Source organism: Protopterus annectens, chromosome 9.part0 (genome assembly GCF_019279795.1).
Source record: "Protopterus annectens isolate FY-2018-M chromosome 9.part0, PAN1.0, whole genome shotgun sequence".
NCBI classification, from domain to species: Eukaryota; Metazoa; Chordata; order Ceratodontiformes; family Protopteridae; genus Protopterus; species Protopterus annectens.
In genome coordinates this window covers 284,255,907-284,283,154 of record NC_056743.1, presented here as the reverse complement: position 1 = coordinate 284,283,154, position 27,248 = coordinate 284,255,907, and the positions used below count along the sequence as shown (strand labels likewise).

The 27,248-nt window shown below is 33.3% G+C and overlaps 1 protein-coding gene across 6 annotated transcripts in view; it reads left to right on the top strand.

Moving 5' to 3' along the window:
* The window catches only part of ABCC8 (ATP binding cassette subfamily C member 8), a 2,552,355-nt gene that overhangs the window by 1,154,423 nt on the left and 1,370,684 nt on the right, over nt 1-27,248 (top strand). For all 6 annotated transcript variants that reach the window (XM_044082872.1, XM_044082868.1, XM_044082869.1 and 3 more), the window contains one exon: nt 6,963-7,125. In XM_044082872.1, the coding sequence (XP_043938807.1) occupies nt 6,963-7,125 (163 nt within the window). The remainder of the gene's footprint in view (nt 1-6,962; nt 7,126-27,248) is intronic.

Sequence of the window (27,248 nt, the reverse complement as noted above, 5' to 3'; positions counted from 1 at the left end):
AGAAAATAGAAAAAGAGTGTATAAATGAAATAAAATATTGCCAAGAAAAAAATGTTTTTGTGGAAAATAAAAATTGATGTCATGGAAAAGTATGGTATAAGACTGTAGCAATGAAACATTACTATGTAAAGCCATGGGATAATCTAACAAATTAAAAAATACAGCTATAAAAATAAGAAACAAATGGTGTATTCAGAAAGTAAAATGACAAGATTTCTTGTGGAGACTTGTAATAGATGCATTGTCAGGAAAAAGAAATATGACATAAAAGAAGAAAAGTGATAGAATGTGTTTACATTGTCAAGAAGAAGAAACTACAGAACATGTATTTTTGAAATGTGAAAGAGTTAAAAAACTTGGGGAAAACTAAAGAAGATTTTTTAAGATATAAATGAGAATCAAATAAATATGGATATGATTAAATATGGATATTGTATGAATAGAAGTAAAGAATATGTTAAAAGAATACATAAAAAAGTTATTTTATGTTACATGTGTTATATGAAATGAAAGAATAAATGAAATTATGTTTAATGGTAAATGGATTTTAACAACAGTATTAAGTAAAATCAGATGTTGGTTATGAAAAAAGAGTGGGGGGTCTAGCAGGGATGAAAATGTAGTATGATTGTGTAAACAGGTTTGTGTGTGTGTGTGTGTGTGTGTGTGTGTTTGTAAATGTTTGGAAATAGCTATTTTTGTATGTAAATAAATCAAAGCAAACTGGAGAGTGACAAAGCCATGTCATGGGGGGAGGTTATGGATAGAGTAAAAGAAGACGAGGTGGAAGAAATTAGAAGAGAGAAGAAGAAGTTGTAAGGACAGGCAGTGAAAGAAGGAGAAAGGAGAGAAGAGAAGACAGATTCAACAAGGAAGACATTTTTAGTAAGAGTAAACAGTAAGGAAGAGAAAGAACTTGAGGCATGATATTTCGGATAATATAAGTTTACCTTTGGGCATATCACCTAAGGAAGTAAGAGCATTTACACATGTTAATAAAGTTACATTTTGTGACATCCTTTTTTGAGTCAGGCCAATATATGGAAAAATTCTCAAAACAGTAAGAAGTAAAGAAAAATTGCAAGCTATGGAACTTATATGTAATACAAGCATTTAATAGAGAAGCAAAAAAGAGACTCTGTTCAGTTTCAAAGAAAGGTTGAAAAAGAAGCATTAAAAGACATATTAAAGACTGCATGTAAAGATGTTATGAACATAAACACTTTGATAGAGGTTTATGGACAGGGGGTTGGGAATCTGGTGTTGTACTGAAAATGGAAAATTAAAAAAATATACATATTCTAAGTATGATAAATGTAGAAGAAAATATAGGTACATTGAACTATTGGGGGCAACCAAAGATGTGTTTCTTTTGTGGTAAAAATTATCTTTTAATCAGCAATTGTGACAAAAGAAGATGCTTTATTTATGGTAAAGTAAGACACGAAGCTGAAACAATATTAAATGAAATGTAGAAAATGTGAACAGGGCATTTATGGATGGATTGCAAGGAAACTGTAGGATATGGAAATAATGGTAGATATGTACAAGAGCAAGAAAAAGTACAAGAACAAAATACATAAACAGATCAAGAATAGGAGCAGGAGGAACAAAAAATGGTAGAGGGAAATAGAGATGAAGAAAAAAGTAATACATGAAAGGGGAGGAGCAGAAAGGGAGGGAGAAATGGTAGGGACAAATGAAGAAGAAGATATGAACTGGAGAATGATTAAGGAAAAGTGAATGCTGTAAGAAAAGGGAAAAATATAGAAAATGGAAGTTTAACAGTGTAACTATGAGAGAAAATACAAAGGTAAAGGATAGAAGAAAAATGAAATAAACAGTAAAGGAAAGTAGTTGAAAATGTTGGCTATAAATGTGAACAGTATAAAAAACATCAAAAGAAGGCTAGGTGTTTTAGAATGGTGTTTATCACTTGGCATGGCATTATTATATTGTAAGATACAATAATTTTATCAGAAGGAGAGAGGTTACAAGTAGAAAAATTATGGGAAGGTGAGGTTATTTGGAGCATGGGAAAAGAAGGTAATGTGCAAAACAAATTTAGATATGTCGGTGTGAATATGGAAATAATATTAGTGGGGGACTTCATTTATGACTTGAAAAAAAGAAGAAAAGGAGGTGATGTTATGATAAAATAGATAAGAACTAGAAAGTTATATGTATATGAGATAATAAGCAGTTGAATTATAAAAGAAGTAGTACAGATATATTATTTTCTAATTTCAGAAAAATTGAAAGTTATACAAGAAGGAAGATTTTCAGATCATTTAGCAATTTGGATAGATAGGTTCATAGGTAGGTACTAGGCTATCTGCCCAAAGACATATATAAGCCTAGCCAGAATGTGTTGGCTTTCGCCACTCCTTTAGATTAGTTCCCTGTGCCTCTGTCCAGCAGAGCCACTGAAGTGATCCCTGGGGTAAACTTTCTGTTTCCCATCCACTCATCAAGGTTTCCCTTGAAGAGTGTTAGCAAGGAGCTCTGCCTAATGTAGATTGGAATCTTGTTCCAAAGCATGGGAAGTCTGTGGGACAGGAATCTATCCCTCCAGCACTTCCTATTTATTGTCGTGGTGAGGTTTAGATCCCTAGAGCATGTGGTTTGAGGGATAAAGTTTTCTTTAGGTGGAGCATGTCCTTCAATTCTGGGTTGGACATGGTCTTGTATGTCAGGCAGAGATCACCTTTGAGTAGGCGGTATGCAACCGAGTACAGCTGAAGTTTCTTCACTCGAGCTGCATAGGGCATCTGTTTGAGGTCAATGATCCCCTTGGTGAGGTACTTCTGTGATCTTTCCAGCTGTTGCAGGTGTCTTATAAGGTACATCCCAAATGGCATGTTGTACTCTATGATGGGTCTGATGAGTGATGAGTAGAGGGGCGCGATGACCTCTTTTGACCTGGATGTGAACCCTTTTCTGAATAGGTGGGCCACATAGAAGGATTTTCTAACAACTTTGGCAATGTGATTATCAAAGGAGATATTAAAGAAAAGAAGGTATAGATATATATATATATATATATATATATATATATATATATATATATATATATATATATATATATATGGGTCTACCTCAACCCATCGAAATTACATTTCAACGAAATGTAAACAGGCGAACTCCTTTTTGGGAAAGTGCATTTTCAAGAAAATGCATTTTCGCGAAAAGGCAACTAAATGAACAGCAATGGGGGCTGTTGCTTAGATCACGGCACAGCAGGAATAAGGGAATATTCCCTTTTCCCAACTCTAGTGTGATCTCGGAGTGAGAATATAAAAGTAGTGTGGGTGTGAGGGTGCAAGAGGGCTTGCCCCCCTGCATAAACGTGGTGCGTGTTGTTTTTTTTCTGTTTTTATTATTTGTATTTCACGAAAGTGCATTTTCATGGAAATGCCCTTTCGCGAAAAAGAGTTTGTTTATGTTTCATTGAAACGTAATTGCGATAGGTCAAAGTAGACCTATTTATATATATGTGTGTGTATATATATATATATATATATATATATATATATATATGTGTGTGTAAAACTATCAAAAGATTAAATGAAAAAGATTTAAATAAGATAGAGGAGTTAATCAGTTATGGGAAGTTTTTTTTAATAAAGACTGGACATGTCTGTGGGTAAGTTTTAAAGAAAAATTACAAAAAATGCTTTTTGGAATAGCAATATATAAAAAGAAAAAAGAGAAATAAAAATATAAAGAATTAAGTCATGAAGTATTTAGAAAAGTAGTAAGATACAAGAGAGAATTTTTTGAAAGAGAGACGAAGATATATGAAGTGAATCGAGAGAAAATTAAAATGCTTAAACAAAGATATTTTTATAAGGAAAAATGAAGAGGTTGCACCATATCTGAATATGATTGTAAAAGATAAAATAATAATAAGAGTAATAAGAAATGAGAAAGGAGAAGATGTTACAACATACAAGAAATAATGAAGGTAATAAAAGAATATGTGGAAACAACATTTAGAAAGAATAAAATAGAAGAAAAGGAAAAGTTAAAAAAATAACTAAAGAAGACAGAAGAACAAAGGATTTCATGAATGGCTGATGACAGTAAGAGAAACTGTAGATGATATAAACAGGAAGGCTGAAGTTAAAATTATGGCAGGTAATCTGAGTAAAACATTTGATAAGATACAACATGAAACATTATGGGATATTTTGAAATACTATAATATAAGTGATAAAATAATAAAAATATTTGCTTTGGTGTATGAAAATAAAGTGAAAATAGTGGTAAATGGATGGCTAAGTAAAGAAATAAATATAAGAACAGGTGTAAGGTATGGATGTCCACAAGTAGTATTTTATTTGCATTGATTATGAATGCAGTGGTTAGTACTTTAAATTGAGCCTTAAATGTAGTAGGGTATAGTTTGAGAGAAGGAATTCAACTACCCATGATATTTGCTTATGCAGATGATATAGTGTTAATGAAAACTAAAAAATGGATGGAAGAATGTATTGAGCAATTTAATCAGTATATAAAGGTTATTGGTATATACATAAATAAGGATAAAAGTAGAGGTGTTGGAACAATAGATACAATAGGAGGTATTCAGTTTATTAAAGAAGTAATAAATATATTAGATATAAAATATGGGATTGACTTGCATAGAATGCAGCAATGGGAGAATCCTAAACAAAATGTAAGGAGTGTATATTTGTTCTGGAGGACATATAAGCTGACATACAAGAAGAAAATATATTTAATCAGTTCCATCTTACTGAGAAAAGTTGAATATGTAGTGAATGTATTTACGGTACCTATAAAGTATGAATAAGAAGTAATGTCAATTGTGTGCACTTTTATATGGGGATCAAGTTTAAACATAGTGAGAAGAGGGGTGCTATATGTCAAGGAAGTGGAAGAAGGGTTAGGTTTAATTAATCCAGTTGTGCATGCAGCATCACTGAATTTATATAAAGTGTTGACTTGGCTAAAATAAGGTGATAGATCTTTGGTAAGTGTATTAATGAAAGAAATATATTAGGAAATATGGGAAAGGGTGGGCACATAGAAAAGATAGAAAGGGTATTTCAGTGAGGAAATGAAAAAGTATCAAGACAGAATGTTTTTATAGAAAATTAATATAAATAACATGGAAAAAACAGGAAAGAATGGTATTTAAATATAATTAATAAATATTGTATTTATCAACTGAAACAACTAGAAAATGAAAAAGAAAAGCCATAAACGCAAGATTTGGATGGTATTTTACGAATGTAAATATTTTTTTGTGCAGATTAGCAATAAGGACGTTACCAGTGGAAGCTAATATCCCATTTAAAAAATACAGGAAAATGAGGGCAATTATTGTTGTATAACTGAAAATGCAGAGCATGTTTTCTTGAGTTGTAAGAGGATGTAGGATTGGTGGGAAAAAAGTATGCCAAAACAGATTGTCGAAGGTATTAAAAGTAAAGATATAAATATGAATATGATATGGGTATTATGGTAATAAAGGTAAGAATGATTCTTAGAAAATTGATAAAAAGATGTTTTATATTATATGGACTATATGGAATGAAAGATTAAATGAGATAAAAGTTAATGGAAAATGGATATTGCCAGAAACATTGAAGAATATATGATTTTGATTGTGGAAAAAGGTTGGGAGAGATAAATAAATGGAATTATTAAAAAAAAAAAGATTAGAATGTATTAAAAAGTAAGTGGATGGATGGTAAAATGAAAATGTTAAAAAAATATATAAATGTAAATAATGTATAATACGTAAAAATTGTAAATAATATAAATATGAAACGGTGTTTGATAAAGAACCCCCTGTTCTTTTCCATAACTGCCATGGGATCTTTACCTCCACCTGTCCTACCAACAACACAAATAGATGGGACCTTCATTTAATGTCTCATCTAAAGGATGACTCACTCATGAGTTCAGCAACCCATTGTGCTGCACTGCATTGTCAGTTATCAGTCTGCTTGGTGTGGGAGTAGAATCCACAGTCTTCTGCACCAAAGGAAAGTGTGCTACCTGTTTCACCAAAGTACTGTCTAGCATCATAAATTCTGTCAAAGGAAGTCAGTGACTGCATTGTACCCCTATGGACAACTATCCTGTAAGAATTTACTAAGAAGCAATCAAGTCAAGAAATCTCAGTGACTATCACATTAAGCAGTTCATGAAAATAGTGTGCATATCACTGGTGCTTTGCTAACAGTTTCTGGTAAGGTGACAGTAGCCATTGTGTATTGTATTAATTCTGTGCCAAGAACGTTTAGAATAAACCACCAAGAAATAAGTTACTTATATTCTAGCAGCCTCGTGAAAGCAATAATCCCACAATAATGTTACCATGAAAACATTACGATGAAGTATTAATGTAAATATTACATTACTGTAGCCTTTGGAATCATTTGCTAGATCATAAATATTTAGAAAATTAAATCACACGTGGAGAAGCTGCTGTGGTTTATAGATAAAAAGGAGATTAGAAAACTGATGTTGCTTACTACTAACAGAAAGAGTCAGTCACAGACTTTCCTGATGATATTTGTCTTTGCTCAGCTTCCCATATGATCAAAGTAAAGGTTCTAACAAAGTTCAGGTTTTAGGAGACTCATTCTTGCTGACTAAGACATTGTTCATTAAGAGAGAGAAGTATCCACAAGTTAATTGTCCTCATGTTTATTTAGCCAAATACAATCAACAGCTATAAAGGTGAAATGCTATTTCTAATCAGTGCATTCTTAGTTTGTATTTAAAAATCTCCACTTACAATTTGCATCATTAAATGGTTTCTTTGTAATTTAATGTGCAAGTTGGATTGAAATTAGAACTAATCTGTAATTGTTCATGTTTGTCTAGATATCATTTATGTACATAAAACCTATGTGATTGCTTTTCATTGATGAGATGTATTTGCAAAAGAAAATGTAAAATGAAATTTTGCAAATGGCTTGTAGGAATATTCAAATGAGCGACTGAAAAAGACCAATGAAATGCTGCGAGGGATCAAACTTCTTAAACTTTATGCATGGGAACACATTTTTCATGGCATCATGGAAGAGACAAGACAAAAAGAAATGACAAGCCTCAAAGCTTTTGCATTGTACACCTCCATATCCAGTGAGTAGTGCATTTAATTTTTCTTTGACAGTAATTACTATTCCTGCTTTGTGTTGCTTTGAAGTTTTTCACTGCAGTCTGTTTTTTGTAATGCTAAAAAAAGCAGAATGTTATAACTGGCAATAGTCGACGACGTTGGTGTGGTATATTGAAGATTTACCCATGGTTGGTGTGGTTTATATAGTCAACCATGGGTAAATCTTCAATATATCACACTACAGAGGTGGTAATTGCTGTTATACAATGACATTGTTTAAGGAAAAAAGTACTTACATTTTTAAAATAATGTCATTGTATAATGCCTCAGTGGTGCCCCTATGCGTTTTTCCAGCATCCTGGGGCTTTTCTAATATACTGAGGATGCGTATGGGACTTTCCCATTCCCATGCTTATGCAGCACATCAGTGCTGTGCAAATGAGCAATGAAGAAAGGAAAATCTCCATTGGTTATTTTTTTATTTATTTAAAAGAAAAAAGAAACCGGGAGACTTTTAACATTCGTAAGTGCCAGGAAAGAGAAAATAAAAGGATAATCAGGTACATTCCTTTAGTTTTGCAGAATGTACCTGATTATGCTCTTATTTTTCTCTGTGCCATCTCCTTCATTCATTAGAGGTCTTCGGTTTTGTAAATTTATTAAAAAAAAAAGTAAGAAAGTAACAATTTTATGAGATATGCTAAAGGAAAAAAGTCTGGGCAACTTGACCATTTTCCACTATTATATTCTTGGATTTACAACATGCACGCTGGTTGGGCTGACCAATCAGTGTGCTGCTTCTGAATGTTATTGGCCAGTCATTGTATAATAAGCTGTAGTGTATATGCTATGCACCTCTTACCTTAGAAAATAATATAAGAGATATACGTATATAATTTTTGTCAGAGTATAATATTCATTGTACATTTTCCATCTTAATGAGTGGCATGTGCCACTATGTCATCTGTGACCATAAACCAGTCATCATGCCACTTTTCCATTCTTAGATAAAAGGATATACCTATGGCACTATAAGCAGACAGCCTGCATTGCCTAATGAGCAGGACTCGAAATAAAGACACTTTTCACCAGAAGTTAACTAATATAAACTTTATTTCTACCAAAAAGACTGACAAACTAATAATCTCTATTTGTCTGTTAGAACTAGAAAAGTAAATTCACTCTAAGCTATTAAAGTAAAAAGTTCAATAGAAAGAAATATTAGACAATACATTTAAAGAAAGTTATACATCACCGATAAAGGGAAAACTTCATCCTGCTTCAGTCTCGACTGGGAAGCCCCGCTGCAGTCAGGCAGGAGTCTTCATCAGGAAAACAGTCCTGGGCAGTGCGTCCACTCCACAGGTGAGGCTTCTGCCTGAATGCAGAGAATCTCATCTGTATATAACCAAGTTGTTTACCACAAATCATGAGAATCAGTACTTTTCCAGTGTAGGCTGGATCTTGCTAGAGCATTCTGTGGTGTCGGCCACCCACCCCAGAAGGAACAGCAAATCCTGCCAAGTACAATGATTCTGCAAGTTTTGAGTACTACACTGGAATATTCCAATAACCTTGTAAGTTTTAGTACATTACTAGGGAATTCCAGACAAACCATGTTTCATAACTAAAAGTAGTAATTAAAGTATACTTCATAATCCACTGTAACTTGCTGAAATCATCAGAATGTTCCAGAACAGAGCATCATCTCTTATGCCTGCCCAGAAGACTAGAATACTTTAGAATATAACATCATTCTATATATCAAAAAGAAATAAGAAAGAATAAAAGAAAGAATAAAATAAATGTCGAGATATAGTGAGGCAACAGTCAAAATAATCACACTCTGTCAATGTTCCCCTCTTTCGTATCACATTCGGCCCCTTGACTATTGACTCACTTATATCCGACATTTAAAACCATATTTGCCTTATTATAAACGCAATATGTTAAGCCACAATTCCAAAATGTTAACAAAATTAAAACAATCATTAAAATTAATATTGGCTGTATTAACCAATTCAACAATTTAGTACCAGATGTTGACCATCCAGTAAATATATCCCACCAATTATGTGCAGTGTCGGATTCTGTCTTCTTGGCCAAACTAACCAATTTATTTCCTATAATAATGCTTGTCATTTCATGATGTAAAATACTATGATTTACTACCTGTAAATGTTTTTCAAGATGTTGAGTATTATTTAATACGTTCTGTAAAGGATTTCAGCTAAATGTCAAATTATGATATCCTAACTTGTCTGGTAACCAAGTATGAAATACATTAACATGTGTCTCAGGAGAAAATACATAAGTTTCATTGTGCCAATGTAAATGAGTTACATTATCTAAACAACCTACAAAAGGATGCATCAAAGTATACAATAATGTTTGATTTGTCACTAAGCATATAAATTGTGGTGCTATTTCCACAAACATTTCAAACGTAGGAGGTAATACAGTCCATTTGCAGATGTTGATAGAATGTTGAAGAAAACATGGTTCATATACAGGAGAATGTTGTCTGCAGATTAGTCCATCCATTGTTTCAGTACAGTGTTCCAGTTTGTGCGTTCGGTTTAAGAAATCAATATAATTTCCTTCCACATGGGGTAACCAATACTGGAATGGATATACAGGAGGTCCAAATACCAATGGTAAAGTTACAAATTGACACATTATTTTTGCATTTGTGACATTATAATGCATGATATAACCTGTACAAAAATCATCTGTACATCTTGTTTTTTTCAGAAAACAACCTTATCCAAGTAGTATTAGGTACCCATTTGTGAAATAATTGCTCCATATATGTTCATTATTAAGTATTAACTTTGTCTGCACAAAATTCTACTGTATCGAAACATAAAAAGGCTGTAAAGTACATGTTGTCCAATTTACAAACTCAGTAATATTTTTATCAAATTTTAAATTATGAACTACAGAAGCATTGAATTGATCCAAAAATTATTTTTCATAACTAACTGTTTTTGAGTATGCCAAACTGTAGGATTCCAGTGTGCCTGCAAATGTATAATTTGTGAAACATCCTGACCGACAGTTTTGATTTTATTAGCTGAAACTTCAACATCAATGGCATTTAAAGTTCCTAACCCTGTACCAACACTTCCTAATAAGGTGCTATACCAAGCTCGTTTCTGTCTACATTTACTGGCTTTTGGAAAAGTAACATTAAAATATAGCACAGTTTTTTGATATGTTTGTCCTACATATTTACATGTCGAAGGCACTTTAATTATTTGGTCAAAGTGAGCCCTGGGGTGATTGTTTAGTATAGTTATTTGAGAGGCCCATATTCCATTTATAATTTGAGTTGCATTCATGCAAAACAGTACTGTAATATTCTGTAAATCAATTGACTTATTATAAATATCAGTTCCATTCTGGCAAGAATAATAATTTTCTCGGTATGTCTGTTCATATTTACAATTACAACATCTTACATCTGTGTAATTTTGAATTATTACCATAGCTTGTTTCTCATCTAATAACTGGACATAAAGATGCCCCCTTCTTACCCTCCAAATGGTTACATTTCCTTCAAAAGTCAAATTGATAGTAGGACATCCTTGCCCAGCGGGACAGGTAAAATTCCCTTGTGTTCTATTTCGTGTATCAGTCGCCCATCCCCACTGGTGTACCATTGAATTAATTTTAACTGCTTTCACTCCTGGTGTTATGCACTCCACTAAAGAGACTCCATACAATACAAAACCAGCAACAATTAGCATTGGAATTGGAATCTAAAATTAAAAAAAAAATAAAAAAAAAAAGAGTAGTATGATTATTCTCGCAAATAACACCAATCTGCCGGTATATATTCCCATTTTTCCTTTCCTGGTTTAATAATTAAAACAGTATTATCGTTCCCAGCAGCAATAACGTCTGCTTGTTCAGGTTGTCTGTTGGGTTCATGGATCCATATTTTTGCACCTGAATTAATTTCATGCATACTAGATATCTGCTCCCTCTCGAAGGCGGTAATAGGTGGTGACTGCCCTCTAGTAATGGAACCGCCTAACACAGGTACAATAAATATTTGAGCTACCCTATCCTTTTTTTGTACATGAACATCCTCATCTGAAGTATTTAACAAAATAATTTTGAGTTCCCCTTGATAACCTGCTTCAATAACTCCATTTACAACCTGAACTCCTTTCAAAGCAAGTGTTGACTGAGGCATTATCCAACCAAAATGCTTTGTTGGAATTTGAATTCCAATCCCAGTCTCAATCAGCTGAACTGTCCTTGGTGATATTTTACAAGCACTCATTGAATATAGACTCAATCCTGCAGTCTCAGGTGTAGCTCTAGTAGGAGCTAATGCACCTGCTTGAGTTTCCCAATATGTAATTGTTTCAGTCATCACATATGGATTGATCTGCAATGCTGGAGTTAACATTCTCATTAATGGTGTTTCTGTTTCTGAAATTGGTCTGTTATTTAAAACCTGTAATGCTACATTTAAATTATCTCTCCAGTTTTGCAGAGTTCCATTTCCTAATTTTCTTAATTGATCTTTAAGTAAGCCATTCATTCTTTCAATTAACCGTGCTGCCTGCGGGTAATAGGGTATGTGAAATACCCATTCAATATTGTGTTGCTTTGCAAAATCCTGTACCATTTTCCCTTAAAATGGGATCCGTTGTCACTCTGTATTTGCAAAGGCATTCCATAATATAAAATGATTAAATCTAAAGTTCTTAAAGTACTTACCTGTGTTGCCCATTGGCATGAAAAACCAATAAGATACCCAGAGTAAGTATCTACCGCTGTACATATATATTGACAGCCTCTATTTAATGGTAAAGGACCAACATAATCAATCTGCCATATTTGTCCTGGCAACTTTCCTCGTCCTATATGTCCCTGAACTGTATGAGGTATGGATCTTTGTTGAGTATGCTGACATATCGGGCATTGTAATATAACAGTTTTAATTGTCTAATGAAAGTGCAATTCCTCTTGTTTGTGCCCACATGTAAGTGGCTTTTTCTCCTAGATGTCCGCATTTCTGATGTGCCCATTTTGCCATCCCCATTTGCTCAGAACCATCTGGTATATTAGCTTCTGAAATTCTCTTTTGTTCATCTGTAACAGAATTAAACCACCGTTCTAGAGAATCTGCAGAACAATGTGCATCAACATGATAAACTGTTACAGTACCTTGATTTATCATTTCCCAAATCAATTGCCATAATTATTTTCCCCAAATTTCTTTTGAATGAATTTTCCAGTCCTTCTGCCAGGTAGGCAAACAAGTTGCCAATCCGTTTGCCACTGACCAGGAGTCAGTATAAATATGACAAATACCTGGCATCTCCTGTTTCAGTGCTTGATATACAGCATATAATTCTGCATACTGACTACTTTTACCACTACCTGAAGATGTTAAAACTCTCTTAGTCACTGGATTATAGGATACCGCTTTCCAACATCGTTTATTTCCTACATTTTTTGCTGACCCATTAGTAAACCAAACATGTTTGCATTGTTCTAATGGTACCTGTACATATGGCACACCCCATTTTACCGGAGACTCACTGACTGGTTCAGCCTTGTCAGTAACAGATAGTTGTTGGTCTATTGGTATTTGAGCCACTTTTTCATGTAGCATCGCTAACCCATTAATTCCAGGTTTAGCCCTATCCTGAATGTACCATTTCCCCTTAATAATGCTTCCTTCCTGCACATGACCTATTCTATGCGTCTTGGATGAACTCATTACCCACTGCATTATAGGTATTTCTGGTCGCAAATGTACAGTATGTCCTACTGTCATTTGTTCACTGTCTACCAGTGCCCAATAACATGCTTGTAATTGCTTCTCAAAAGGAGAATACCTTTCTCCTGCATCTGGTAATTTCCTAGTCCAGAATTCTAGTGGCACCCGCTTTGATCCCTGTTTCTTCCAAAGGCTCCAGTTACCATAATGATTCTGCACAGATACATGTAACTCTACTTCCCCATCCTGTAGGGGCCATAAATCTAAAGCCTTTTGAATAGCTTGCTTTGCTTGTTCAAAAGCTTTTTGCTGATCATCCTCCTAAACAAACTCATATGTTTTCCTAGTCACTTTGTATAATGGGGAAAGTATTTGACTTAAATGGGGAATGTGCTGTCTCCAAAATCCAAATAATCCTATAAAACGCTGTGCCTCCGTTTTGTCTTGAGGGGTTGGAAATTCTAAAATCTTTTGTTTTGCCTTAGGTAGAATTTCTCTATGTCCCTGATGCCACTGAATTCCCCAAAATTTTACTGCTTGAGCTGGTCCCTGAATCTTTTTTTTCTCAATAAACTTTTTATTAATTTTGAAAGAACATTTATAAAGCAGTACAAAGAGTCATTGAACAATAATGTACAGACTTACATATTATAACAACTTTTATACATGAAGAAAAGAAAAAAAAAACCTAGATTAAAACTGCAAATATCTAAAACATGAACAAAAAATTACACAAACTACTACAACTACTATAAAATATGAACAAAATCAAAAAAGTGTTGTATAAATGATAGTTTAAAAAATAAAACATGTAACACAATGGGTAAAGGTTCACCAAAGTCTTCTTGCAAGTTGCATTTATAAATGAAATTATTTATCGGATAATAAATCCATAAGGTTTTCCCAGAGTTTCTTAAAATAAACTTTTTTCTTAGTTCCACTAATTATAAGTTTATGTACTGCAATGTAATTCAATGCCATTGCTCTAAAACCATTCCATGAGAGCTTGGAGCGATCTAACCAGTTTAATGTAATATAAAGTTTAATAAGTGAGCAAATAAAAATGAGAACATGAAATTTTATTTTAGGTTTTCTTAAATTAGATATATGGAGTAACGCCACTTCCCAGGAAAGGGTTGATTTCTGATATCCCATCTTTTCCAAACGTACTTTTAAAGAACACCATAATTTGTGGGTCTGGTTACAAAACCAGAATATATGTATAATATCAGCCTTAGAAGAAGAGCAACAATTACATAAAGAAGAATTTTTAGGGTTAAATTCATTCAGTCTGGAGGGTGTATAATAGGAGTTATTAAAGATCATCAATTGAGTATATAAAAGTTTCTTAAAAGGAGATAACTCTAAAGTCCTTTTTATGGCAGACATTTTATCTTCGATAGTTAATGAGTTTATTTGCTTGTCCCAATACTTTGAGAAGAGATAGACCGAATCATGTAACCTACAATTTATCAGAATGTACGATTTAGATAACATTTTGTCTGAACTAGAGACCGTATTCAAAATCTCCATTAGTATTTTAATGTCCTGGGACTTAGCAGTATTTGAAAATTTCATATATGTTATTTCTGTCAATTGACGCAGCATAGCTGTATATCTACAGTTTGCTTTGTACAATTTCCTTATATCTACCAATGACATATCTCTATATTTAATAATATCACATACCAGAATATCTTTAATCAATGGAAAATTAGAAAGATCTATTAATAGATTATCAATTTTAAAATTTGGATTAAGATGTAGAGGTTGAAGAAGATAGAGTAAAGCATCCTATAGATTAATGGATTTTATTAAACTTTGAAAAATCATTATCTTCTATTTTAAAGTTGATGAAATCTTATACTTATTACAAGTTATTAGAGAGAAATGGAAGAGACTTTGGGTTAATTCCTTTAGTAAGAACATGTTGATGCCATATTCTCAACCACATTGGAGAAACTTTGTATGTTTCTAAAGTTAAATTAGAAATCATTAAAAGTCTATTAGCACATATAATCTTGTAGTAAAGGTGTAAGTTAGGTAAGTTTAGGCCTCCTCTAGATTTAGGATAAGAGAGTTTTGTATAAGAGATTCTAACTGATTTTGGAAACCACATAAATTTAGCTAATTTCTTATCTATCCTAGAAAACATATTATTTGGAATATTGAGATCTGAAGCATAGAAATGATATAAAAGTCTAGGAAGCACATTCATCTTAATCACAGCAGCTTTAGAAAGCAAGGATAAGTTTAAGAGCTTCCATCTATGCAAATCTTGAATAATATTAGACCAAGCTTTTAGAAAATTATTCTGTAACATAGAATCATGGTTGTGATCAAAATGTTTACCCAAATATTTAAGATTAAAGGAAATTCCAAAAGATGAATATGGAAAGAAGGTAGATTTATGATATGTCGGATTGATGGGAAAAATACTTGATTTTTCATGATTAACCTGATAATTAGAAGAATTAGAGAAGGCCTCAATTGCATTTATAATTTTAGAAAGATCTGTATTAGGACATTGAAAATATAAATTAACATCATCTGCAAAAGCTGAAAGCAATATATTATTCTTTAAAATTCTTGGTATAGAGTGATACGTATTTTGAGCTAGATACAAAAATAATGGTTCAATAAAATATTAAATAAAAAGGGAGAAAGAGGACACCCTTGTCTTGTTCCATTTGTAATTTTAATTGGCTTGGACATCTTTTTGTTTACATATATGAAAGTAGATGAATTTCCATATAGTTTCATAATCATATCAATATAAAATTTGGGAATATTAAAGTGGGATAATGTAAGAAATAAAAAGTCCCAGTTAACCCTATCAAATGCTTTAGAAGCATCTAATGATAAAGCATACATTGGATTACGTTCTTTCTTTGTCAATTGAAGAAGTGCATCCAGAGTTAAAGTGTTATCCCAAGCAAGATAAAGCCAGCTTGATCTGATGAAATTATAAATGGCATAACTTTTTTAAGTCTGTTGGCAAGTACTCTTGCAAAGATCTTTATATCTACATTAATTAAAGATATGGGTCTATAGTTATGTGGGTCAGCTTTATAATGCTTATTTTTTGAAATCAAAATTGTTTTCGAAGTGTTCCAATGCAAATCAGTAATACCATTGACAATTATGAAATTAAAAATGTTTAAAAGGATAGGAGAAATTATTAATTTGAAAGCTTTAAAGAAATTTGTAGTATATCCATCTGGGCCAGGAGACTTATCAGCCTTGAGATTAGAAATAACCTGATGAATCTCCTGAATTTTCAAGGGGGATGATAACATTTCTATTTGATCATAATTTAGGGAAGGAAATGTAATAGACTCTAAAAATTTAGCCATATGCAATTTAAATGGTCCAGATTCATTACTACAATAGATTTCAGAGTAAAGGGAGTAAAACAACTGCATTATTTCTGCATCAGAATTATAAATATTGTTTTGATATTGTAACATAGGAATTCTCAAGGAATCTTGTTTAGTTTTAATGATTCTTGCTAGAGTTTTAGAAGGAATTTGGGCCCACTCTAAATATATAGCAATAAGTCTCTGTTCGTGTAAAGAGTAGTTTTGCTGATGTAGATCCAAAAGTTCTTTTTGAGTGTCCATTAATAGTTTTTCTAAATCTGAATCTAGTTTTAATCTCTGTTGTCTCTCCAACATCAAAAGTTTTGATTTTAAAGTAAGTTCTTTTGACTTATAGGATTTTTTAAAAAAAGAAGCTTTACTAATTAAATAGCCTCTCAGCTTGGCTTTAAAAGCCGCCTATTGAATATCAAATGGTAAGTCTATAAGATGAAGATTAAAGTCAAAATCCACCAACATCTCCTTTGTATCTTTAATTATATCACTATTATTTAATAAGTTATTGTTCAATGACCAGTTGTTGCATGTAGATTTTAAAATCCTCCAACAGATTATCGAAAACAATTTTGCTGATCTTTAGCTGTTTAATTGTGATGCTTCTACTGAACTAGTATATTTTTTTTGGAGTACCTTAGGTATTTTGTTCTTGTTATTAAATGCATATTCCTATTGTACTCAACTTTTTATTAATATGTCTCTTTGTAATTGATTTATGTGTGGAGCTTTTCTCCCCGGGCCTCTACTGAAAATGGACATATATCCAGCTAGACTAGCCCGGTTAACAAATGTAAAATAAATAAATAAATAAATCCTCTCTGAAGTAAATGTAATAGATAGAGAAATTTTAGCGTGGTCAGAGAAAAATCTAGGATCTATAGAAAATTTGATATCAAAATTTGTGAAGGATTCAGATATCAGGAATAAATCTAACCGTGACCAGGATTTGTAAAATTTTGAATAATATGTATATATTTTCTCCTTAGACAAAATCTTACTGAAAGCTATTGTGTCTATAAGATTAAAATCAGCTATTAATTCACCAGCCAGTGAGGCTTGAGTATTATACACCAAAGACTTACTTGTGCGATCTATTACCGGATCTAAAATTACATTCCAATCCCCCCCCCCACAATAAAGTGATAATTTTGAAATGTATTAAGAATATTGTGTAATTCCATTATAAAAATTTGTTGTTTTGAACATGGTCCATAAATATTTAAAAATCAAACTGGTCTGTTAGAATATGGAAGAGTAGAAGTAAAATAACACCATCTGCCATTTAGGTCTGACTTAACCTCATTTATAGCCCCTTGAAAGTCTTTTTTGATTAATATGGCTACACCCCTGGAGTTGCTACTATTCCCAGCAGCAATAATATTTCTTATCCAACTTTTTTTCAAATGTTTTGACCAATCTTCCATGAGTAAATGAGTTTCCTGCAAAAAACAGACATTTGCTTGTGCTTTAAACAAAAGATGCATCAGAAGTTTCATTTTCGCTGTATTACGTATGCCTCTAACATTCCATGAATCTATATACCATGACATTTCATTAAATTTAACATTGTATTATTATAAATCAAAAAGAAATAAGATTTTTAATATTTTCATGAGACCTCTGGGACTATTATATAAATAACAAACATTAGAAATACAAAAAAGACATACATTGAATATAGAAAGGAAATGTGCATAACTTACATGTATGGTGAACCCATTTTGTTTTTTACATAAGACAATCAAATTTACCCAAGTATGAAATAAAGAGTATTCTCTCAGCCAAACCCCAGTGCCTAACCACCAATACCCCTTAAGTGAGAGAAACCCAGTTACTAATAGTTCTGTAAATATTAAAATTCGTAGAAGAGATAAGTAAACCCCTAAATTTAATACCTTCCACAGTACTACATCTAACACTATTTTACATATATACAAAAAAAGAATTCCAACATCCAGTCATACCAGGCCCCTATCACACTGCACTAAAGCTCTCATATATAGTTGGGATAGAACATAAATAAATATGATGTATAGAAACTAATCTAAGATAGAGTCTATTTGACAAAATATATATGAATAGATTACATTAATTAAAAACAATTCTAACTAAAGAATATTTTAAGCAATTAAATATATAAGCTAACTGAATAGATTAATTACAATATTTCAGTAGTGTGATCTCTGGTTTAGTTCAGAAAAAGTTTCTGAAACATTACTTCTTTTTTAAAGCCCGAAACATGTAAATTCTAATTTTCATCATGACTAAACAAAATAACAGACTATATTAGACAGCACTACATAATACCTAGACGTAAAATGCTGGAATAATATTAATATTAAACAAAATACAATACATCGTAGCCGTCCTCAACAGTTAACTTCGTCTTAGGTCATATATTAAAATTACACAACTGACCCAATCCGCCATAAAAATTTTGAGAAAGTCATATCATATGTTATTTAAAATTAAAAGTTGCATATATATTGGTAAATCAGTTTTAAAAGTGTTCAGTGATTCAGGTAACTACAATATTTATTAATTTTTAGACAAACATTAAATAGATTTTCCCCACCAATACACCTAGATATTAAACCTTTTACCTTGTCTTTACCATTTATATCATGCACAAAAATCACCACAAACATGTCACTCCATTACTCATTGCTTGAAAATACCATGTTATCAAATGTTTCATGTTTACCTTAAGGGTCTGTGAGAAGTAGCTCCAGGAAGCGTCCATCAAATCACACCTCCTATTAGGCAATAATCTGAGAAATCTTGCTAGCTAATGGCACGAGATATAGACCATCAAATAATCTAATATTAGTATATAAATTATATATGTTCTAATGCATATGCACAAACATCGAATCGCTCCTTTACAGAGGGATATGAACATGAAATAATGCGAACATAATGCGAGCATAATAAGCTTCGCATATCTGTTATTAGATCAGCAAAAAAAAGTACCTTAACTAGCTTCAGAACATATTATTAATAAAAGAAAAACAGTAAGCATGTCTAACTCACTATGTAACAAACCTACATATGACATGGCATCCGATGTTTCATGTTGCAGTGAGAACCAATGATTCACCCTCCGGAAAAAAAAGTAATTTACTATGAATCCTGTATCCAGAGATGTACGAATAGTTCCATCGCAAGCTTGCATCCATTTTCTGTCTGTAGTATAGATTGGCTACCTTTAATTTCAATGGTAAATAGCCACCAACAATGTCATTCGCTCAATAAGTCCCACCACCATGTTTTATCACGAACATCCGCAGAGAAAAATAGCAATAAAAAAACATTTGAACCAATGTAGCACACGAGCAGAAACACAAACAGCAGACATTGGTTAGCAACGTAAGCATCACACATTTAGAATTTTGATCCAACAGGCATTTCCCAAAACAAAAAGACATTTTGTACGAAAATCAATGAAGAGATTTAAGCGGGAATTCTTTTAAAGCCTGTAGACAATTTTGTGATGCCACGCGCACTTCAATAACCAGTTTTAACGATATGAATTTAAAAATACATGTTTTAAATGCCAAAGATTATTAAACATAAATTAAACAAGTACCCAACCTCCCAAAGTGAATTTATAATAAACATTTTAAATTTATGCTATTATTTTGATACTATTTAATGTATTAAATTCTATGACTTAAGCAAAAAAGAAGAAACTGCAATCCGTAAATTATACCTTATATTTTATATCTCCGGAGTGTAGTTAAAAGCTTTGATAAAAGCTATTTTGGCTTCACTTGTAGAGTTTAATGAGTATCTTGCCCCATTATGAAGAAAGATGAGAGTATTTGGGTACCTCATCTGAAATTTGATGCCTTTCTTAATTAATTCTGCACAAAAGGGAGCAAGTTTCTGTCTTTGTAACTTTATAGATAAGGGTAAGTCCTCAGCAAAAGTTAGTTTACTTTTATTCCAGATAAAATATTTGATCTTTTTTGCTATTTGAAGAATTTTGTAGGTATGTTGGTAGTTTAATAGCCTTACATATACTTGACGAGGCACTGTAACATCTTGTCTTTTATGTAAGGCACGATGTGCTCTCTCTATAATAAGGATAGATGTATCACCTTCCGACTGTAATACCTGTTCCAGTATTTGATTTGCAACTTTAATTAAATCTTGGTTTTCAATAGACTCTGGAATACCTCTAATTAAAATGTTATTTCTTGACTTCTTGCTTCAAGATCAATTAATTTGGCCTGAAGTTCTTTAATTAGATCTGACTTGGCATTTAGATCTTCCGATACATTTTTAATGAGAAATTCATTTGACTGGGTTTTTGTTCCAAGATATCCACTCTTTCCACAATTTGATTAATATTGGTACCAAATTTAACAAGTTGTTCAGAAAAATCTTGTATGGCTGTCTGAATAGGCTGCAGCGCTCGTCTCAGTTCATCCATATGGAAATTAGTTTCTTCTTTAGTTTTGGAGCCAGATTTTGTATTATCTACAGACTGTTTATTTGTTCTCAGTCTCTTTGAAGCTGTCTCTTTTTCTGGAGGAAAAGCAGATGACAGTTTTGCTTTTGTGGTTTGTGTTTCCATGGAATCTAATTCTTTTGCCATTTTCAAGCAGGTTTCTCTTCACGTAGAATTTAGGCACTGGTTTTTGTGAAAAATCAGAAGATATTCTCCACTTTAGTCCAAAAGAAAGGAAAAGGAGACTGAATTTTACTACAAACAAACCACAAATTCCAGGCAAAGCAATATTCTGAGATTATTTATATTCCTCTCTCTTCAGGAAGACAAATTTCTGTATTTTTGTCAGGAGAATCTTTGAAAGTAATAACTGAGGTAAGGAGCACTGTGCAGTAGGTGCTTACCAGTCGGCCACCATCTTGGAATCCTGGTCCCTGAATCTTATTGGGATTTATTTCCCAGCCCTTTATTCTCATGTGATTTATTACTTTTTGTAAGTACTCACTCACTTCTTGTTCAGAATTCCCTTGAATAAGAATATCGTCAATGTAATGAGAAATTTGCATATTCTGAGGCAACCTTATTTCATCTAAATGTTCTGCCACTATTTTGTGACAGATAGTAGGACTATGCAAATATCCTTGTGGTAAACGAGTAAATGTATATTGTCATCCCTGCCAGGTAAAAGCAAATTGATCATAATTCTCTTCTGCGATTGGTATGGTAAAGAAAACATTTGCCAAATCTATTACTGCATACCAAGTACCTTGATGTTTCTGTATATTTTCTATTAATGTAATTGTATCTGGAACCGCCACTGTCAGTAGCGGAGTATATTTATTCAGTTCTCAGTAATCTACTGTCATTCACCAAGACCCGTCCGACTTTTTGAGAGGCCAAACTGGATTATTCCATGCTGTCATAGTAGTTTTCAAGACACCTGCATTCAATAAATCCTGAATTGTTTCAACTATCTCCTTATGCCCCCCAGGAATTCTATATTGCTTCAAACTAATTACCTTTGTCACTGGAGGTAATTCTACAGGTGGCATTTTAACTTTCCCTACTATAACTGTTTTAACTGAAAAATATGGCTTAACGCCAAATTGATACTGTCCGTCTGATAAATTCAACGTCAACCCTTTTAAAATGTCAATTCCTATTATATATTCAGGAACAGGTACTATTAAAATAGGATACCTTTTCCATGGTAATTGACTTATTTTCATTTCTAGCATTGCCTGAACAGCTTTAATTTGTTTTCCACCAAGTCCTGTAATAGTAACTTGTCGCCCTTTAAATAAACTTGGATTCTCATAAATTAATGAGGCCTCCGCTCCAGTATCAATTAGAGCTCGGACCTGTTGTTCATTTTTATTTTTCCAGAATATGGTCAAATCCACATATGGTCTAAAATCCTGCTGAGCCCACCCACTTACTGGAGCTTGGCCAATTTTCTAATCGAAATGTAAGTCTGACAAGTCAGGATATGTTACAGCGGAGCAGAGGGAACTGCTGAACTTTCTTTCATATTCTCAGTTTTACTGTCTACTACATTCTCTTCCTGTTTTTCTACATTCCGAGTTTGCCTACCTTTCTTATTCAGACCTCATTTTTTATACATCTCCCACATTGTCGGAGTGTCTATCCCATCAGTTTTATCCTTGGATACCCCATCTTTTAACAATGCAGTAAACATATCTTTTCGGGATACTCTAGCTTCTTTTTGTCCAGCACTTTTGTTTTCTCGTCTATCAGTATTTAACTGCTTTGGTCCCCATTCTCCCAGCTCTCCCAACTGCTGCAACCCCTCAATAACATGAGAAATAGGATTTCCCGTCTCACTAATTAAATACGTCAGTATTACAGTTTTATAAGCTGGAGGGCTAATTTAATAATCTTGTTTCTAACAGAAACTGTCAAAGCACATTGTAGTAATGTATCAGCTCCCCCTATAAGTAAAGCAGTTTTCATTGTCTCTTCTTTAATTCTTTGAATAGCATCTCGTAACATATACCATGACCTATCATTAGAAGGCCAATCCATTTCTGTTGGATATTTTTCGGCGCAGCAATCTGCTATAATTTTAAAAAGACTTACCATTTTGTTTTTGTTATAATTTTGAAATGCATCCTGTACTGATGGATCATTACTTAACATACTAAATTTTTTAGTATCCATTTGATCTATTTCTACTCCAGCAGCCCCAAATTCATACAGTCTCACTATCTATGCTATTAATGATTCTCCAGATTTTTGTTTAAATCTTTCAATCAAATTGTTTATTTCCTGTTGAGTAAAGTCTTCGTAATGAAATTCTTCCTGCCCTCCTTGGAGCCCTTGTGCCCCATTAACCATTTGCTGTCGTTGTCGAAGAATTGGTTTTACCTATACTGGTCCCCCTTTATTCTGTTCTTCCTCTCCCAGGAAAATATTATTTTCATTATCAGAGTCCAACTGGGACAGTGAATCAGAAGAATTCCAGATGTCTCCATCCCAGTGGTCTGGGTCCCAGTCAAAACCTGCCTTCGCTATCGACATTTGTACTTTCTTTTTATTAACTTTGCCTCTTCATTTTTGATATTTGTATCTTGCTACCCGTATTGCAGCCTTTTCGGCTACATGCTGATACATGTCTGTTTTATCTGCTAACAATTTAATCTGCCACTGTAAAATTACATTTTGTTTTTCTAACTCTACTATCTGTTTCTCCAGTTGTTTAATTTGTTCACACTTACGTATTTTATTGTCATGTGATTTTTGGTATGCAGTCAAGAGGATCCAGCCTCGTCTGCATATGGCACTCAATTCCTTCCCTTTTTCCACCAAAACCTTTTGTAAGCATGCTTGCACCTAACCAGGTTCGGCATCTTTTAAGCAAACATCCCAATTTTCACTTAATCCTGTACCCGTGGACCATTCCAAAGCTAACGCTTTGTACAGGTCCTGGTCCCATCCTGGGATTTCTATCTCACAAACCGCTGTATCCTTCTTACTTTTCCTTTTAAACATTTCGAATCCTGCCGACTACGCCAAAAATAATGTATTGCCTAATGAGCAGGACTCGAAATAAAGACACTTTTCACCAGAAATTAACTAATATAAACTTTATTTCTACCAAAAGGACTAACAAACTAATAAGCTCTATTTGTCTGTTAGAACTAGAAAAGTAAATCCACTCTAAGCTATTAAAATACAAAGTTTAATAGAAAGAAATATTAGACAATACATTTAAAGAAAGTTATACATCACCGATAAATGGGAAACTTCATCCTGTCTTCAGTCTCGACTGGGAAGCCCCGTTGCAGTCAGGCAGGAGTCTTCATCGGGAAAACAGTCCTGGGCAGTGCGTCTACTCTACAGGTGAGGCTTCTGCCTGAATGCAGAGAATCTCGTCTGTATATAACCAAGTTGTTTACCACAAATCATGAGACTCAGTACTTTTCCAGTGTAGGCTGGATCTTGCTAGAGCATTCTGTGGTGTTGGCCACCCACCCCAGAAGGAACAGCAAATCCTGCCAAGTACAATGATTCTGCAAGTTTTGAGTACTACACTGGAATATTCCAATAATCTTGTAAGTTTTAGTACATTACTACAGAATTCCAGGCAAACCATGTTTCACAACTAAAAGTAGTAATTAAAGTATATTTCGTAATCCACTGTAACTTATCAGAATGTTCCAGAACAGAGCATCATCTCTTATGCCTGCCCAGAAGACTAGAATGCTTTAGAATATAACATCATTCTATATATCAAAAAGAAAGAAGAAAGAATAAAAGAAAGAATAAAATAAATGTCGAGATATAGTGAGGCAACAGTCAAAATAGTCACACTCTCTCAATGTTCTCCTCTTTCGTATCACATTCATATCACACAGCCTTACCTTGTTAACTAAAGGAGTCAGTGATCAAGAAATTATTATGAAAAATAAATGATTTTCCAGAATCTAATGTCAGTATATCCAGATTGTCTAGAATAAGTTAAGAATATTGTCTAGCAGTTGTACAAAAGATGCTTAAAAGAAAGATAAAATTAGTAGCTGTTTGCTTTACACATAGAGATTAACAGTTTTAAAAATGTATATATTTTAAAAATGAAGGTGAATTATCAGAACATGACTAAAGTTGTCTTTATCAGGCATTGTGCTTGAATTCAGTAAAACAATTTTATGCCACATATTTGATAGAAAAATTCAGGCAATTTGCATAGTTGTCCACTTATAAAAGGACATGCTGGTCAAAAACATAAAGTTCACTGTTATATTATGATAAAATCATATTAAGAAAAACATCTTGATATTTTTGGACAGAAGCAATGTTTTATAACATGATGCACCTTGGTTCTGTATTCATTTCATGGAATCATAGAAGCAGGGATCATGAGTCATGTCCCACCTTTTCCTAGTAGTAATTGTAATTTTGTTTCACTAAACTGACACGAAAATGAGACTACATTAGGTATTCCAAAAGTGTGTAATTTGTTACAGAAATCAAAGGTAAATCATTCTTCGCTGAACTGGCAGACAAATGTCAAAGCTAGAGAAAACTAGAAAATATTAATGCATCTTCAAAAGTGCAACTATGAACTGTCTCTAGATGTTATTCAAATAAATACATTTTATGGATGTGTGACAGCTTACAGCGAGAACTGTACTGTCTAGTATTAGTGCTGTTGTTATCGCCAAACTGTATACAGAAATTTTGAACCATCAATTTGGCAGGAATGGCCAACAACTATGTCGCCAAAGTGGGTGAAGGACCATGTTTTCTTTTTTCTTTGCATGAACTTTGAGAAGCAATGACCAGAACTTAAAACGATTTTACTATCAGACCTTATAGATTTAATTGGTTTTGCTTTGGTTACTGAAAAAATAACTTAACCATTTAATAAATTATTGCAGAATAGTTTTGATCTAGATATTTGGACATCTGCATATGTTTATCCAATCAAAATATTAATAAGACAGCACTCGGGAATTATTGTGCTCGGACTAATCAGTGCCTTTTGAAAGTAATGGAAAGAGTGATGGTTACATTTTACCTGTAAGACGTATTATTTTGAGATGGAGCTTAACTAATTTGACTTCCGCTGGCATTGCTCCTGCTTTTTTATTGCATGTGATTTATATGGATTTGCAGACAGCCTTTTATTCCGTACCTTATGAAAGTATTATTGAACCCTAGCATGAATGAGGAATAAATGTGCACATGATTTTTTGAATTAGGTCTTCCTAACATACGAGACATCAAGGAGTTCCGGAGTTCTGTGCTTGGTCTTTTTTACTATGCTGCTTTCTAATTTGACTCTGCGCCAGGTTGTTTATCAAAGTATATTTGCAGATGATTGTAAACTTGGCATGGTTAATAACCCAGACGATATTTCCAAACTATGGGCTTCACTGGATATTTTCAAAGTATAGCATAGAAATAATCATTTAAAATTACACTGTAAAATGCTTGGTTATGATATTTTTTCAAATGCTAAGATGGTGGAATTCATAACTTAAATAACTTAAATGATACTTCCTCTGAAAAAGGACATCTTTAAAAGATTGGACATGTATACTACTAAGGTCTTAAAACTTTCCTCTACTTCTTGCTCAACCAATCCAAATACAATTGCTTAGAACCAGCACTGGCACTTAATATATTTATAGTTTTATTGGCAATTACTAGTGTAATGGACCTAGGAGAAGTCTAGCCATGGTTTCCCATTAGTAAATCACAGGATAATTTAATTAGAAGCATGTAGTTGCTTTTATGTGTCGATATTTACAAGCTGCCTCTGTCCAGTAGTCATAGGTGCCAGTCAAGGGGTATATTTTCCTATTCCCAATCCTTTGGCTCAGGTTGTACTTGAAAAGGGTCTGAAGCAAGCTCTGCTTCACATGCATGGGAAGCCTGTTCCAGAGTAGTGTAGTCTGTTAGATACATACCCCCAACATTTTCTGTTTATGATGCAAACAAGGTTTAGGTCCTTTGACTGGATATTTTTATTGTTAAACTTACAAATGTGCATCAACTCCTGCAGCATAATCTTTTACCAAACTTTTTCTATAAATTCATAAATAGCAATCACACCTAAACTTAAATTATAGAGCTACAGTAAGAGTACTAACAGTTTGTTTTCTCTGAATTCATAAGCCTTGGCAGCTCAACCTGCTCTGTTCACCATCGCTGCACTCAGGCTCTCTCTGCTCCCCTCCCGTACCCCCAATTCCCATCCACTCCAACTACTCCTACATTTATAGCTGCGAACAATCCACCCACTGTCCCAGAGACTAGTCACAAACCCTGCCTTTAATTCACCCCCCGCCTACAGACATCTAACTGCCACTTACATAGACCAAAGTTTGAAACACATTCCCACAATAATCTCCTAAACTATTACATCATCAGCTAAACCTTGGCCCAATCACAAACCATTAGCCTACACAAACTACTAAATTCCATTTTGCATTACCTTCTTAACAACACTACCTACTCAGTGTCTTTTTCCAAGCTACCACTACCTCTAAAGATGTTACCCTGATCCTGTCTAACCTCTTTACTAGTAATCGTTAACCT